Source organism: Prinia subflava, chromosome Z (genome assembly GCF_021018805.1).
Source record: "Prinia subflava isolate CZ2003 ecotype Zambia chromosome Z, Cam_Psub_1.2, whole genome shotgun sequence".
Taxonomy (NCBI): domain Eukaryota; kingdom Metazoa; phylum Chordata; class Aves; order Passeriformes; family Cisticolidae; genus Prinia; species Prinia subflava.
Window position 1 is genome coordinate 51369274 of NC_086283.1, and position 16669 is coordinate 51385942.

The 16669-nt window shown below is 40.3% G+C and overlaps 1 protein-coding gene across 1 annotated transcript in view; it reads right to left on the bottom strand.

Annotated features, from left to right (window-relative positions):
• Nucleotides 1–16669, bottom strand: part of PTCH1 (patched 1) — a 68335-nt gene that overhangs the window by 15302 nt on the left and 36364 nt on the right. The window contains exons 13-17 of the mRNA XM_063422416.1: nucleotides 11856–11974; nucleotides 9467–9866; nucleotides 8669–8978; nucleotides 3235–3377; nucleotides 1123–1306 (exon numbers count right to left, since the gene is read on the bottom strand). Coding sequence (XP_063278486.1) covers nucleotides 1123–1306; nucleotides 3235–3377; nucleotides 8669–8978; nucleotides 9467–9866; nucleotides 11856–11974 — 1156 coding nt within the window. The remainder of the gene's footprint in view (nucleotides 1–1122; nucleotides 1307–3234; nucleotides 3378–8668; nucleotides 8979–9466; nucleotides 9867–11855; nucleotides 11975–16669) is intronic.

Genomic DNA, 16669 nt, shown 5'->3' on the forward strand with positions numbered 1-16669 from the left:
TAAAAATTTTATCCAAATGCTCCTCTTTTATGCAGGTACTTTGAAATCAAAGGTCATTTCCCCGAGATTAACTGAGATCCACTGACACAATACTAGAGAAAAATTAGGCTTGAGCAGGTTGGGGTTTTTTTTAAGATTTCCATTGAATATTTGGAAATTCAGATGCAGAAATCCACATTCTGATGGAAATTAGTGAAGAAAAAAATCCCCATAATATAAAAATAATGGCTTACTGAGGAAATACATAACGTTATCCTTGAATATTCTGACAAACGAACACTCTCCATACTTCTTTTTGAGTGTAATACAAGGTCTACTCTATGACTAGAAAACAAAAGGTTTCTACAACAAGCTTTTGGTTACTGCCATTGTGTGCTCCAAACCCTGCAGCTTCATTCAGTTGACTTGCTTAATATGATTTGCCCTATTATAATCTCAACTTTAAATTTTCATTAAGACAAAACTTGGCTGACTGCCACAAAGCTCTAGGGTTTGGATACACTGAGGCATGGTTATCCAACCACATTTTCAAGTGCACCAGTTGTCCCCTGTATGCCCTCTCCCCTTCCCCACTGGTGTCCAACTAGCAATCCTCCCAATGAATTGAAAGCTGAAGCAAAGCCAGCTGGTACTGGTGCCAGGAAAACAGTGAATGGTGTGAAGTGGGACTTCTCCCCTAGTCCCTCTAGCTCTTGTACCATATCAGTGCAGTAGCTTAGTGTTTGAGTTACGTTGGTAAAAATTTCTTAGGTATTAAGAGTTGAGGACAACCATGATAGAATTTCAGTAATGAAATTTCAGAAAAACTTAGGCAGGAATTTCATGAAATGCCCAGGTTTCTCACAAAGACAGAACTATCAGGTAACACTTAAAAAAGCAATGCTTGCTATAAATTTTTGGAGCCTTAAACTGTTGTATAACTCATTATTCAGCATGACAAAACCCTGCAATGGTGTCACAGTTTGCAGTGGTGCTAGGAACTCCTACAACTACGGCGTAACACCACGTATTCTCCTGCTTATGCTTCTGAGCCCCGTGCAGCACCAGGGGTTACTGGTGCTTGAAGGAAGGAGTGGGGGCACTCATGTAAACTGCAGGATGCTAAGATGGAATGCTACTTACTCCTCAGACGTGTTTCTGGCATGTAGTCTGCTTTGTCATGGACCCACTCTGGGCGGTGCGGGCGGATGTTGGCTTGCGAGGCAGCGTAGGCCACAGGGTCGTTGCTAACCCAGGCTGTCAGGTAGATGTAGAAAGCATTTGGGTTAATGATTCCATCCGCATCCACCAGACGCTGTTTAGTCAACTGCAAAATGGAAAAGAATTAGAAGCCTTTCAGGATAAGCTTTGCTTACAGGGCTCTTGCCATCATGCTTTCAACAAATGGCTGGGAGATGCAACACACACATAGGAGGGTAAAAGCAGGAGAACATGAACCTTCACTTGAAGGGACTTATCAGTAAACTACTGTTTGACAACAAAAACAAAATCTAAGAAAATGCAGTGACAGTGGTTATTTATAAATTATAAATAAATATCAATTGTTTATAAACAGATGGTTACAGAATACACTCAACCAATTAAATCCAAATTCTGAAAGACTGCAGCCAAGAATGAAAAACAACCAAGTTGGAGAAACATATTTAAAGACACGGAAAGAAAACCTGGCAAGAGTCCCTATACGTGTCTGTGTGCAGTTAACCTCTGTTGTTAACACTGAAGGAAATGCCACCCAGTAAATGGAGGAGAGCTATAAAAATAAAACAACATCTGTATAAATTTTGCTAACACTTGCCTCCTATGACCTATGTATTCAGAAAATGCCCAGCGTCAAAAAAGCAGACGACTGCCCTGTGCTATTTGGGTCACTGTGGGCAAATGCATCTGTGGGGTAAACAGCAGTGGTATACTTCCAGGGGTCTGTTAGCCAAATCCTGCACAGCTAGAGCTCTGACAGAGGACTCCATGGGTGAAAAGTATTACTGGGGCTTTTTGTTTTGTTTATTTAAAATTCTGGCTCAGCTCCAGTTCCAGGTCTTTTAATGAAATGAAAAACAACAGTGACAGCAGTTTAAAAAAAAAAAAGTTGGATTCCAAGGATCTGGATTCAATTAGTCCACAGGATATGCAACAACTGTATGTCTTCAAGCTGTCTCTGGAACTGCACAGTACAGCGTTCAACCCCTGTGGGTGCACCACACTTTTCTCCCTCCCAGGCACAGGAAATTATATCAGCAGCTGCAGTCCAATTGCATTTGTTCCACAGTGTACCTGGTACACTCTCCTAAACAAAATCTCACTGAAGGTCTTCTCTTCAACTCCCTTTCTTTGCCTAATTCATTGCTGAAGCTTCATTCAGACCTGACAGCACGTTGCATGTTGCTATACAGCAGTGTGTTTCACACACTACAGTAACTTTGAACAATGTACTCTGTAAATCTGTCACCTTTAATGCCAGGAAGAAAAAAGAAAGACAATAAGCAGAACTGCCAAGAAGCTCATTAAAAACACTATTTTTCTGCCTGAAAGCACACTGAGTTGATGATGACTCTCAGAGAGGAGAAGGTATGTTACTGAAGAATTTCTTCTTCAGCATTTGAAATTTTAGTGTAAGGAGTCACCCCTAATGTATTTCCACTTACAAACGGCTACAGCAAATGCAGTCATATGCTGTGGTAACCTCAGGCATATTTTATTTAGTCAGCTCTAACAGTTGCCATTTTTAGTTCTACAGCAGTTTAGATGTATGTAGTGATGGTGGTACAAGAATATGATACCGCACGTAATTATTTCAGTCTCCTTCCCCTATAATTCATCAATATCTTTTTTAAAATGTTCTACTTTGCACAAATCAGTAGGAATAAACCAAATAATTGCAAATGTCTGGCATAGGACTAAACTCCATGCACCTATGGATGCAGGGAAATATTTTTCACAACAATCTCCATGGAAACTGAGCATGTCTGGCACAGGAGCACAAAGTGCATGTCATCCAGTAACAATCGAGGACTGGCATTTGCCATGCCGATTTGAGCACTTTGCAACATAGACCATACTGCATCTGAGCAGTGGCTTCAGCAAAGTCAGCAAGGCCATACAGGAAAGGCATAATTCAGACATTCAGCTCCTTGAGCTGGAAAAAAGCTACTACAACCTTTGTAAACTTTGCACTTCCCCCCACTCCTGCTGGCTTGTGCATTGTTGTGTAAACCAGCATGGACTCTGATACACTACCTGGCTGATGTCAATGGGCTTTGCATGGTTGCCTGTTTGTACCAAGAGTTTGTAAGCCAAAACAGCATCGTCAGAACCATTTTTATAATTGTTGTGCGTGATCTTCCCAGTTTCCCAGTCGCTGTCAAATGCATCCTGAAGTCCTGAGGAGTTGAGAGGCAAGGGGAAGACAGAATAAGTAGGTGAATAATCACTGTTACAAACATGTTTCAGAAGGAGAAAGAATAATGATGCTTTTTCATAGCTGAATCAGGATGAAAATTATCGACCTGGTGCCTCCTAAATTTGGGTCTTCACACTGTCAATGAGTGGGAAGTATCAGCTGCATCTCCAGTGTTTTGCCCAGAGGAAGGCAGGAGAAGCAATAAAATGCAAGGGAGAAGCCCCAGGAGTCCCCAGGTTGTGCAGACTAGCAAAGCTAAGCTAGTAAGCTGCAGATGCATTGTGCACTGGCATAAATGGCTTCCCCTCAAGGGAAACTGAAGATCTTCTCCAAGCATTCTGCTTGGAGAAGTGTATGATAAAGAGTTATAATCTTGTTTAGAACAGTAAAAGGCTGACCTCAGCCCTCATCCGTCTTCACTCCTTACAACCAGAGGAGGCATAAGTCTGTTTGTTACCTAGGAGGGAAACATTCTCCTTATTCACCTCTGCCTCACCAAAATCCTGGCCAAGTGCACTGAGCCACAGAGGAGGACACACACCACTCTCATTACTGTTTTGGGCTACTGCAGAGCATTGGGGCAATAGCTTCTACGCTATAACCATTCCACTACGAGGGGGGAGAAAAACACACTCAAACTTTCAACTTCAAACAGCAACTCAACTGCTCCTCAAGCGCAGCATGAGCGAACACGATTCTGTCAATTTGTTCCATCTGTTCAACTTGTGCAGCTAATACAAGTCATGGGATCTGCTGCCAGCACATGTAAAGATCACAGCCAACACCTATTCACTCTCAACTGTTATTTTCCTCCTTGCCACCCTTCAAGGGGGAGGGAATACCTCACAGCAGAAATTTGGATCAGATTTAGCACAGGAAGCCACAGGCCAGGACAAGGAGGCTCTGTGCAAGCGGATGACAAACCGCATGTCCAGGGAAGGGAAGAAAAAGGCCGGGGGAGTGGCGGTGGAGGAAATGGTCGACCCACCTCACAGCTGGGCTGGGAAGCCGTAATGAAAACCATCGCTGCAGACTGGATAGGTTAGCTAGAGCTGTACGGAGATAAGAGCACTGGAAGAGAAAATGCACCCAGCTGACACTGCCTCCAGGAGACAGTAACTATTCCCATTGACAAATTCATCCTCTCTTCCTTAGAAAACTGCCTCCCATGCTGTCTCACTAAACCATCTCAAATCATGTGAGGCCAACAGGCTGAGACCAAATGATGAAAGAAGCCTGCCAGATCTCTGTGTGTAGTCCTCTAGCACTGGTCCAGGAGGAGGACAATTTGCCATCAGGTTTTTTGACATCACCAATGGACTTTGAGGTTCCCTTTGAAGAAAATGCTGTTTGCTGGCACCACAGAGAGGGGAAACATTGGTTAGAGTATGCAAAAATACCAATCCATCCCTTCTGTGCCAAGTCCAGCTCCACAGCAATTTCTCACAAAGTGGCCAGGTGAGAGCATTTGGGCTATCATATTAGCAACAAGAAATACAATGACTTTGGAAAGTTATGAGGATGCTGTCAAAAAAGCACATGGAAAAGAAGGATATGACCTAAGAACACTTAACTTCCAGCAAAAGTGTCTCTGTTCCACAGAAGGAGCACACAAACTGCTATGATAGACAGCACGTCAGGGCAGAGCATTCACATAAACGTCCCACCCCTGTCAGGGGGCTCCACAGACACAGTAAGAAATTGATCCATTGGCATGGGACATTACTGGCCTGAGGCTGCAAAAAAGGGCATGTACTTTGAAACATTACTGCAGGAGGTGAAAACTCAGCTCTCTTACATCTCCCCCTGCTCCCCTGTTCTCACAAGTTGGGTCATCCTTCAAACCCTGGTCCCTTTTACACCTTTATTCTTCAGCCAGCTTAAACACAGCGTTTCAGGTCATTTTGTTACTCACCTTGCTGAAACTGAAAGCCTACAGAAAGAGTATTAGGAAACCACTGGCAGTTGTACTTAATATCTGAATAATTTCAAACTTTCAATAATTAAAATTTGCCATTACACCTTGAAATTTGTAGTAGACTTTGCTGCTTTCAAAGCAAACATGTTCATAACAATTATTTTAAAAGATGAATCTATTTATTATTAATCTATCTAGACATTTAATCTGTCTTAAATGGGATTAATTATATGTTTCTGGGCAGAAAGATGAAAGTATGTTGCTGACATCTTTCTGCAGAAAAGTTACAGAAATAAAGGGAATTTTAAAAACTTTATGTATGGGATTTTTTCACATCAGCAGTCACTTTTGTTTAGTGCTTCAGAAGAAAGTGACAACATTGAAAATCAGGTGGGAGTGGAGGTGAGGAAGGAATTCCTACTGGTGGTGAACAGCTGCCGCCACAATACACCAGATAAGATTTCCCTTTGCAAAAACAAGCCTAATTAGAAACCATCAGGGAATCCAAGCTACCTCATTTACATTTGGTCATTAACAAAAATAATGTTAACATTTACAGTTTAAATGAACGATTAGTCTTTTTCATTTTCACTTACAGAAAATATGGTGACATAAACAATACTAGAAAGCAAAACATGAGGAATCTCTGAAAAGAGATATGTATGAGGCAGAAGACACACTCCACTGTTACTAATAAGGAAGAATGTACAGCTAAAAAAAGGATGCCTTCCTGGTAAGAAATGGTTTTGTTCACATGTTGTTACATCCTTCATTCTGCTGGACAAATGTGTGCATGTCAGAAGGCCATCTTGAGCCATTAACCTCTGGCACTGGATTCACAGTCAAGTCGGCAGGAATTAGCCATGCAGGTCAAAGCTGTTCCTGCTTTGATTATCCAGTCCTTCCAGCACATAGAACTATGCCCATAGAACTGCTCCACTTCACAGAAGATCCTCCCTGAATCCACCCTAAACTGTACCTTGTTTGTAAATTCTATCTTTGTCTTCCCTTCCCTTGACTCCTTCGGCATCACCCACAGTTGGTAACAATCAGGTGTTACTCTGCCTGCCAGAATGGACCTTTAGATAATTCCCCAGCTATGAGAAGCATGGCAGCTTTTAGTACAACAGTCTAGCTCCCCCCGTAACATCAATGCCCTGTACCACTTGAGAACATAACATCTTTCTACTGATACATCACAATATCCTCCTTGACAGCCCCATGAACACAGTATCACACTCTTTGAAGAGAGCCCTGCAACTTCACAAAGCAGAAGGGTTGTATTAATTGTGACCCTCTCAGAAAGGGTGGGGAGGAGAGGTAAGGATACAGACCTAAATGCTAATTAATAATCATAATGATTCATTCTAAAGCTGTATGTGATCAAAAGGCCAATCAATGGCCTATCACAGGCTGGCATGTCACATGGACCACAGCAAGTGACTTACTGCTTCCTGGAGTCTCCCTGACCACTCTACTATGCCATGCAGCCTGTCAGTGCACCCCAGGTAACAGGAATACACACAGCTCCTCTAGTGGGAGAAAAGCAGAGGACAAACAAGGATAGTCTGGCTGGCCAATGTGGACTGGAAGGGAAAAGTGACTAAGTGCTGAACTAAGTACAGAGTAGGAACACCCCCGTGAGAAGAGCACGTCTGGAAAGAACACACACAAGCATGGCCATACAGCATGAGGGAACATGTAAGCCCTTGGCCACACCAAGAGGGACACAAAGAGGATGGGGAGGCACCCAAAGTGAAAGTGGTTTGGGAAAGTATGTGGTATGCCTGATAGAGGGGCACTAGGAATGGGAGTGCTCCTGGGAGTAACACCAAGCGGGCTAGCCTCCAGCATTTCACTTTGAGCAGCCTGCAAGGGAGCAGATCCAAGGGCACCTCCTCCTGACTTTATCATTGGCAGACTGTGCTGAGGTTGAGCACTAATAAAGCTTCCTGAACACAATCTCAGATTTCCATCTCCCTCACGGGGGAGGGGGAAAAGGCGGAAGAGGGGGCACATCAAGTACAATTCTTTCCTACTGTTTTGGAACAGCAACAAAAAATAAGCACAAAAGAAACAAAGTAAACAGCAGAGGTTTAAGAGAATTTGGAAAAGGATGCAGAAGGACGATTGCTTAGAATTCTAGAAAGTATAGTAATGTTCCAATCCAGCAAATATCTAAGCTATGCTGAATTTTCTTCCTGCCAGTAATGCCTTCCCTTACAGCTCAATATGCTTATGTGAGCAAAATATTTTAAATAAAACTTCCAGTAAGTAGACTGCAATGAATGGATCCAATGTATTTAAAAACCATTAAAACCCCCAAAGCTAATAGCTGAAATACTGCTTTGCATTATTTAGCAATGCATTAAACACATGGAAAACCTCATTTTGTGTAGATTTGGCACTTACATCCATCTGCTTTCCTAATATTTCAGAAGGAATAAAATACATCAGATAGTGATAGTGACCTATATATTCTCTAAGAATCACTGGCTGCAGCGGTCATCTGTACACAATTAAGTTTAAAATTTACAGTCTCACCAGGTCAGCACAAGGGGTTTTAAATTTTTTTTTTGCCCAAAAGGTTCCTTGGAATTTCTCTCAATAGAAAGGTATAGGTAGGACCAAAGTAATCCTGGGCAGGGTATGTTTGCTGGTAAATTTGCTAAGAGTAACAGTACTCCTTATTTTAAATACAAACCAGTTATTTGTCTCAACAAGTGTAATTGTAGTATCTTCAATATCTTCAATTACTTGGTTTCAATATAATTATCATCATAGTACATGAAATGCCGTGCTTTCTCTTGTCTTTCCCCACCCTGTTACACTTCAGGACAGAAAAGCAGCACCACAGAAAGGGTGATTGGAAACCCAGACTATGCAGTAAGTTCCTGACCTGATAAAACACATAAGCCACACTGAATTTTCTTCATGCCAGCAGTGCTAGTTGAAGCCAACAAGATCACTCAATAGCTGAAAGTTAAGTCTGTGTCGGAATACATCACTGGACAGGGATTTTTCATTTATGGCTCTGAAAACACTCACCAAATATTTATTTACCCAAGATGTAGCGCCATATTTGGCTATAATGCATAAAGCCTCATCAGCTGCTTAGACATGAATGGCATGGATATAATCACTTAAAGCTTTACACTGTCTTACTGGGGAGTAAACCTAAAGAATTTAAGTGATAAAGAATGAGTCCACATGTGGGTTCACAGCAGCACCTAGGCATTCTCCCTACTGCTCAGAGCCTTTAACTGTGTGACTGTATTTGAAGAAGGCAGCAATATCACTGTCAACAATTATTCTTTCTGACAAACTAAGAAAAGTTTCTGTAATGCTCTTACCTTGCAGCCAGTCTCGAAAGTAGTGCAACCACATTTTGGGGAGTTGCCTATCCTCTTCCAACAAAACATATGCCACATTGCTGAAACTTCTGTGAAGTTCATAAAGTAAGTGCTGGACATTTGGATAGTCTGTTTTCTGTGTCACAATATACATGTTGTAGAATGAAAAGTACTTGAACTGTGCAGCAATGAAGTCATATTCCCGTGTTTCTCGTGGTACAATGTCTGTGAGATCTAATCCATCTCTCACCCGGGTAGTTCCATAAAGGCTGAGCCCAAGCAAACCCAGAAAAAGAAAAATAACCACAATCTGCAAGAGAAAACAGAAACTTATTTGGTTTTAGGTTTCTAAAGAAACTAAGAATTCACCATGTCATACTGCAAAGCCAAATTCAAAATTAACATCCATCAGTACTTTCAAGCTTTTATTTTTCTGGGTTTTTTTCATGCATATACATACTACAAGACTAAGGTCATTTGTTCTTCCTTGAAGGAGCTCTGCATCATGGATGAGAAATTTATATTGTAGTAAAGTTTAAAAGGGACTGTTCACTGTTCACAAGTTTATATTACAAAAAGTCACCAGAACCCTCATTCATAACGTATATTTAAGGTATGTCTCTACAGCATTTGCAAGAGAAAAATTTTAAAATAAGAAATCAGCTATAAAATTATTAAAAACTGTTATTTCACAGGAGTTGTATTTATTCTTATATTTAACACCACTACCAGGATAATTTTATAACTGGCAAGGCAGAAATCTAAGTTTGAACAACAGGTAAATAGTTCCCCAATTACCTTAGCTTTTGGTTTTAGGAGGAATGGAGCATAATGCTTTTCTGCAAAAGATGAGAGTGTCCACTTTGCACAGGGTTGCTCAAGGCAATGTATACTAGAGTCTGAGAATTGGGAGAGTAAATCCCTCGTCGAGCTTGTGCTTTCTGGGCTCTGGCAGCTCAGATTATCTTGTGTCACTGTCACTGGCTGCACAGATATCTCTGAGCGAGGCTCTGCTGTGGTGTAGTACACCTGCGTGTGAGGGTCATATTCTGTGCGCAGCTGCACTGTGGACTGCATTGTAATCTGAGTTTCATGTGCAAAACTGTGGCTGCTGTACGGGGGTGGAGGACTGTAGCAAGTGTTGTCATTTTCCGCATACGCTTGGGGCTCAACCTGAATCACTCTAGTGACACACGGGCTGTAAGAGAAGAGAAAAACGTCTGATAGCATTGAGACATCTTTATTTTAGTAAGGCTAGATAGGGTAACATGGTTTCATCTGAGATTGCTTCCACTTCTATTGGACAGTTTACACTAATTATGTGTAACACTTAGATGTTAATTTAATTCTTTAAATTAAAGTGCGTTTAGGAGACATTTCTCAGACATGGTTCATAGCGTAGGCCCCTGAGAATAAATGCAGATTTCTTGTTCTCCAGGAAGAAGGAAATAACATCTGTCTGAAGACACTGACATGTGCACACATCACTCCATTAATTACACATGCTCATCAGGTAGTTGTACACAGTCTGAACGCACAATAAGACTGTGAATTTGCTTCTCTGTATCCATGCTGAGAATTAAGATATCTAGATGAAGAGACAAAGGCATGACATAGTTAATCCTTCTGTTTAGAACAAATGAAGTAACTGTTAAATAGTATTTGAGCCTTTTGGATAAGATCTCAGACTTCTGGGAGGAAGGTTGAAACCATTTGCCATATTGCCACTGAATGTTTTATAAATCAGGAAAATATTAAAGTATTAATGAAAGGATTCATTCCTAGCAAGGGTGAGCCATGTGAAGAGACAAAATCATGGAAGTAATTAAGTATTCCCTTTACCTTAGTCTATGCAAGACCCTAACAGATAACTAGTTTATATTAAAAAATTATAATTGTCAGAGATAAGCCTATTCCTGTACATGAGAAATGACAAATGGATGATAGTAAACAGTATCAGGTATTTTTCACCAAGTGCACAAATCCTACAAAAACAAGAGGAATTCAGAATGTTGCCTACCTAATCAAAGCAAGCTCTCACTAACTGCATTTCTTCACACGCAAAGGGGCTGAATTCTGATGCACATTTGGTGCAGCTTTAGATGAGGGAATAAATGGAAGGTCTGAGTGCCCTGAATTCCTGGGAATCAGGGCTCCAAGACTCTAATATATTTGGGTGTTCTCTGACTGAATAAGAAATAGCTTGGGATCTACTCCCTGCTTTAACCATTGCCTCAGAAAGATATTTAGTAAAATGCTTTCTTCTTCTGACTTTAAAATATCAAACTATCAGCTCCTGGATGCATGTAAAAGGCTAAGACAACCCAATGCAGATTCTCCACATCCTGTTTATGACAGTAGGAGTACATGTGTAGAAATGTAGCTCATCCTCTTCACCGCAGTCAAAAGCAAAAACTAAGGTAGAAAAGATGTTTGCTTTCCAAGCAGTAGCTACACTGACAACAGCAGACTCTGAACCCTCATTCTAGGCTCAGAGCTGGCTGTGTATCAGGTGAGAGTACACACTTTAGAGTGGCACTATTACCATTTACCATGTGCCAGTTTGCTCATACTTTAGAATGGCAGTATTACCATTCTATATTACTGTTGCAGCAAAAAGGACACCTTATCAGTCATTATCCTATAATGGTAGTGGTCATTCCTTATAGTTCTATGAAAAACTCACCTAAGGGGAAGTAATTTTACAGTTGTTTATTTAGGTTTAAAGGCATGAAAGCATAAAAATTAACACATAACAGTTTACCGTGAGTCAGGTTTCTCAGTATCCTGAGTTATGTACAAGATTTCCAAGATTAGCCAGTACTGGCACTGGACACCTTGCAGTAACTTATAACATTGTAAAAATACTCCAAAATATTCCTAGATAGTGGATCTTTCATCTGCTTTCAGAAAGTTGTTCTCCAACAGTCAAAATTAATGTATGTAAGAATGAAGGGAAAAGTGTGGTGGGGAGAGGGGATGCGAGGGAAGAGAGGGAGACAGATGTATTTCAGCTTTTCCCTTCAGGCAGGTGAAAAACAAGGTAGCAAATGTAAGGCAGTCACTAGCAATAAAATCATAGCAATAACATGCTGATGCCACTTTAATGAAGAACTCCCGCTCCTGACAAGGAATAGATGCACTGATTGGTGACCACAGAAAGGACAAAGCTACTGCCCACTCTCACCTTGTAAAACAGCAGAATATGTCCAATCTCCTGTCTTCCCGACGATAAAGGTCCATGCTCAGGATAGCAGGGAATATCAGCAGAACCATAGCAAAGTTGAACACCACCACAACTGCTGCCTAGAGACAATCACAGGATAAGTAAAGCTACTAAACTTCATGTAAGGCATCACCTTTACCAAGCATAAAAATCCCTTTCAATTCTCATCCCCATTTACAATTACAACTCATGTGATGCTTTCAAGCTTTTGCCTGAGCAAACTGAGAGATACACATTTACATGCCCATTTCATTATGGTAGGATTATTGTGGTGAATTAATCTATTTGAATACTCAATCTTGTATTATTATAATACATCTGCACCTGGATATGTGGTGATTATTTCTAAAGCAGAAAAACAGCCTGTTGACTCAGTAATCATATTTTTACATAAAATTCTGACATAATTTAGAGTCTCAAAGCAAAATGAAATGGAAGCAAACCTGAAACTAGAATTGAAGGTCTTACATTTATGGGATCTGAAGCAATTTAAGTATCACAATAATATTAAAGCATGTTATTAAATCAGAAAAGAAGATTCCAGTAAATTAAAAAAAACAGATGAATTTAGTGAAATACTATGCATTTGATCATCTCACTTAAAAGTTTAGCAGAGAAAGAGCTGTATTTTGAGTTTATCAGGGATTATTTTTAAAGGAGAATCAAAATTAAACCAACACCACATAGCAAATATATGTATTAATATCCCTGTGTTTAACAGAGCTTGATTTATGAGCCAGTCTACCAAAATGAGTCTTAAATTGGAACAAGAATACTTGATTTAATTTGTAAAGCAAGTATCACATAATGAAAAAAACAACCTCCCCGCCCACCCCCTTTCAAACCCTACTCCAAACCCTTTCCCACACAGAGATTCCCAGAGAATTTCCATGAACATATGTGGTGCAGCATCTATCATTATTATTGATAGCATCTATTTGTAATGCAGAATCGTTAGGAGTACTAGCCATAACAAAGGGAAAACTGAGCACTGGGAACTGGAAGACAGTTGTAAGAGTAGGAGAAACACTGGGGAAAAAAATTGTTCAGCCATCAACCAAAGAAATGAAAAAACACTTTGCAATCCCTATGTTTTACCCATTTGGTAAGAGATAGCCGTTTCAATAGTAGCCCAGTTTTATGTTAAGCTATCCATATATAAAATGCCAAATGCTTCCACCTATAACTTCTGAAATAATGATTGCTTGGGATCTTCTTAGAGAAGAACAAAAGCTGGGCTACAAAAATGACCCAACATAAATGTGATGTCTTTTTTCCAGAAGAAATATATGGTTTCTTTTGATCTTGAGAGATCACACCTCAAAACTGGCAGTATAATGGGATACAGAAAATCCACATTTTAAAAATTCTTGAGTTGCTTTTCAATTAAATTACATCAACTGCTTAGATTTATCTGTGAATATCAAAGTAATAACACACTGAAAAATTTTTAAAGTTTTGCAATTGTCAGAATATCACAAAAATGTTAGATATTTTTACTGTTCTGAAAATGACAGAATCAACTGGTTATGTAAATATTTTCTAGTCATTTCAATCACAAATATACTGCATACAAAAGCTAGTTTTGTTGCTGTTTCTCTTTTCTGGTCTCCAGACTGCTTGAAGTAAGGTTTTAGTACTGCTGGTTGTCTGTACACATGGCTACTAAAACAGAATTTACCTGGTACTTGAACCCAAATTAGTATTTAGTCATCTTTGTGAGAAAAGATCCAATGATTATTTAATGTTTTATAAATATTCACACAGAAAGGTATGCAAGGTCATAGCCAAGACTTTAAAATTAAGTTATTTGCTTTTGATCTGCTCTAGAATTAATTCAATCTGTCAGAAAAACAAATGGCTGCTGTTGAAAGAAAGGTGTTTGTTGGACCTCGTTCTTACAACTGCTTTCTTTGCTGGTGCTAAACCAAAAAAAAGTTTGAATCACCCATATAACATGAATAATTAGTTGTGCCTAACCAAGATCTTGTATCAAGGATCAGCTAAGATTTACTGAGATTTGGAAAAAATAGCTGAGGTCTGACTCAATAATTCTTACTCCTCTCAGCATGGCTGAAAAACTAACAGAAGTCCTCTGTTTCTGCTCTATGAACTGCAAATACTTCACACCATATCAGTTCCCTCTCCAGACCCTAACATCCTTGAATCTCCAATATTACTAGATCTGAAAATAGTACTAGATCTGAATACTCAACTGTGTGGTAGAGACACCAATAAAGTTAGTTATATTAACATTTGATTTTTTTAGGAAGCATCAAAACTAATCCAACATCACACAGTAAATCTGCCTACTTACATCTCTTTTTAGAACAACTAGATTTTTCCACTGTGCCATCCTAGTGTTGATGTACTAACCACCCTGGAAGTAAAATATTCCAATGCAATCTCTATTCTGATTTTAATTTAAATAGATTCTTAGATCTTAATATTGTACTTCCTATATATGGCACATTCTCTCTCACCCACGTAACCCTGTGTCACAAGGATTAACAGTTCTCTGTTTTCACAACTAAATAAGTTCTTGTATGAATTCTAATTTGTTGTCCCATCAAAAAAAAAACCCACCCTGTGACTTGAAAAGGAGAGAGAAGGACAAATTACTGAGGAGTGATTCAGTCTCTGACCCGGTGCATCTGCCACTGCTTCCCTCCCAGTGCCATTCATACACACAGTGTTGTGGAATGGGGAAGTATGAGAACTGAGATCGTGACAACAGCCACAATCTGTAAAAGCAATAAGGAACTGTGGCAGCAGAGCTTCCCAAGTACAGGCAGCACCCAGGCTGAAAGCAGGCTTAGGATTTCTGGGAACAGGGCATCTTCTCTCACAGCTTCAGAGAGCAATGGTCAAATGGGAGAGAAAAAGCCTCAGACCTTCTCCTTGTGAAATCAACAAAGGTAAGATTAGTCCAGAAGGAATAAAATGGGACCTACTCAAGGGTGTAAAATGGAGGCATTCAGTGAAATGAGATCAGAGAGCAGTAAAATTTCCATTAATCAGAAAAAATTATGTCGGTCACTTCCTGAGAAACACGCTACAGTTTTTGCATCTTTTCATAATGCACAGCCTAAAAATATTATTGCTGCTGCAACTGTTAACAGAGACAGAAGAATGGCAGTCTGTGCTGGAGGCAGCAAGGGAGCAGGGAGACAGGCTGGTAGGTATGTGCTGGGGCCCCGCTGAAGTATGTGCTGCTATGTGCCATTCCTGGCAGCCCACCCAAGGAGACCGGGTGTGCTGCATAGCCAGAGGTGATGAATAGATGAGGAGGTCTGTCAGGAAAACTTCCACCCTACTGCTCTCTATCTGCAACTCCCTCCTGACATGGTACAGGCTCAGATCCTTGTCCCCCACCCCCTTTTCCCTTAGGCTTTAGTTTTGCTTGTTAAATCCTCATGTCAGAGGCAGGGAAAGGTAAATGATGTGGATAAAGGTGGGGGACAAACCACTTCAGCAGAGTAAGATAATGGAATGAGCTTAAAACTGTACATTCTTCTCCTCCAGAAACCCACCACTGCCACCTGGTAATGGACTTCTATATTTAGGAAAAAAACTTATCATACTTGTGGTGAGGGAAAAAGTTATTTCTCAATCTTATTGGGAAAAGTTCCACCTCTGCTCATTAGTGGATCCACACCTCTCCTCTACTGTTGGGGGAGGAAGTTTCTGATGTAAGAAAGAAGAGGCTGATAATTTTTCTTAGCTTATCTTTCCTGGGCAGAATTTATTGTGTGACAGTCTCTGAACCATCTGTCTTGGGAAATAATATAGCCCAGAGGTAGTTAGACTCAGCCTTGACTTCCTTCACTTATACTCAAAACAAAGGGCTATGTTTAAGACATTCCTACTGTTGCCATGAATTTTCCTGGTTTGCTGAGCGTTCATATTAAAGGAGAAACGTGCAGTTTCTCACGCTGGTGAATTGTAAACACAGGACCATGTTTTGTAAATATTGGCAATGTTATGAATTCTTTCTCCAAGACAAGGGGAGGTTGAATGACAGCCTCCTGGACCAATGTGACAGGAAAGGTGGCGATACCCTTCTCCAATCCATGGTCACCTTGCCACAGATATATAATGGAAAAATAAACTAAGGGCAGGGTCTTCTGCCCTGCTGCTGTTGTTGGACCCAGATCTGTGTCCCCAGTCTGTTTTCCTGGTTGGGCCTCCACGGTGATATTCCTACAAGCTTCAAAACTGTCCGTGGATTTCTCCAATAACCTCTTCCTTCACCACCATTTTAAGAAACAAAATACATCTGAAAATTCAGGGCCTACTCCTTCAGAGTCCTGAGTACTATTGGAGATGATTCTTATTACTGAGTATTTGGGCCATATTCAGTTCAGCAATCTCAAAGCCCTAAAACTGCTTGAGTAGGGGGCTAATAAGATCAACAGATGAAAAAGAAAATTAGAAGAGCAAAAGAGCTAAAACAGTCCCCATTTTTGCATGTAATTAACTTCAAAGATTTCACTTTCAAAAAAACTAAATTCCACTTTGTTAACCTGCTGTCCTAAATTTAAAAATGCTGTCCTAAGACAGCATCAGACTTGAAGTGTTTGAGTTCCATAAAGTAAATAACCAACTCACAGATATCAATGAACTGCTTTGGCTGGCAGAATATGACAGAAGCTGAGACAGGAGAAGGCACTGATGTGCAAAACATGAGTTTCTAACTAGACATCTATCTTGTAGATGCAGGAAACAGTTTATTCTCCCTCAGCAAGTAGGTTATTTTACCAATACTGGGCCTC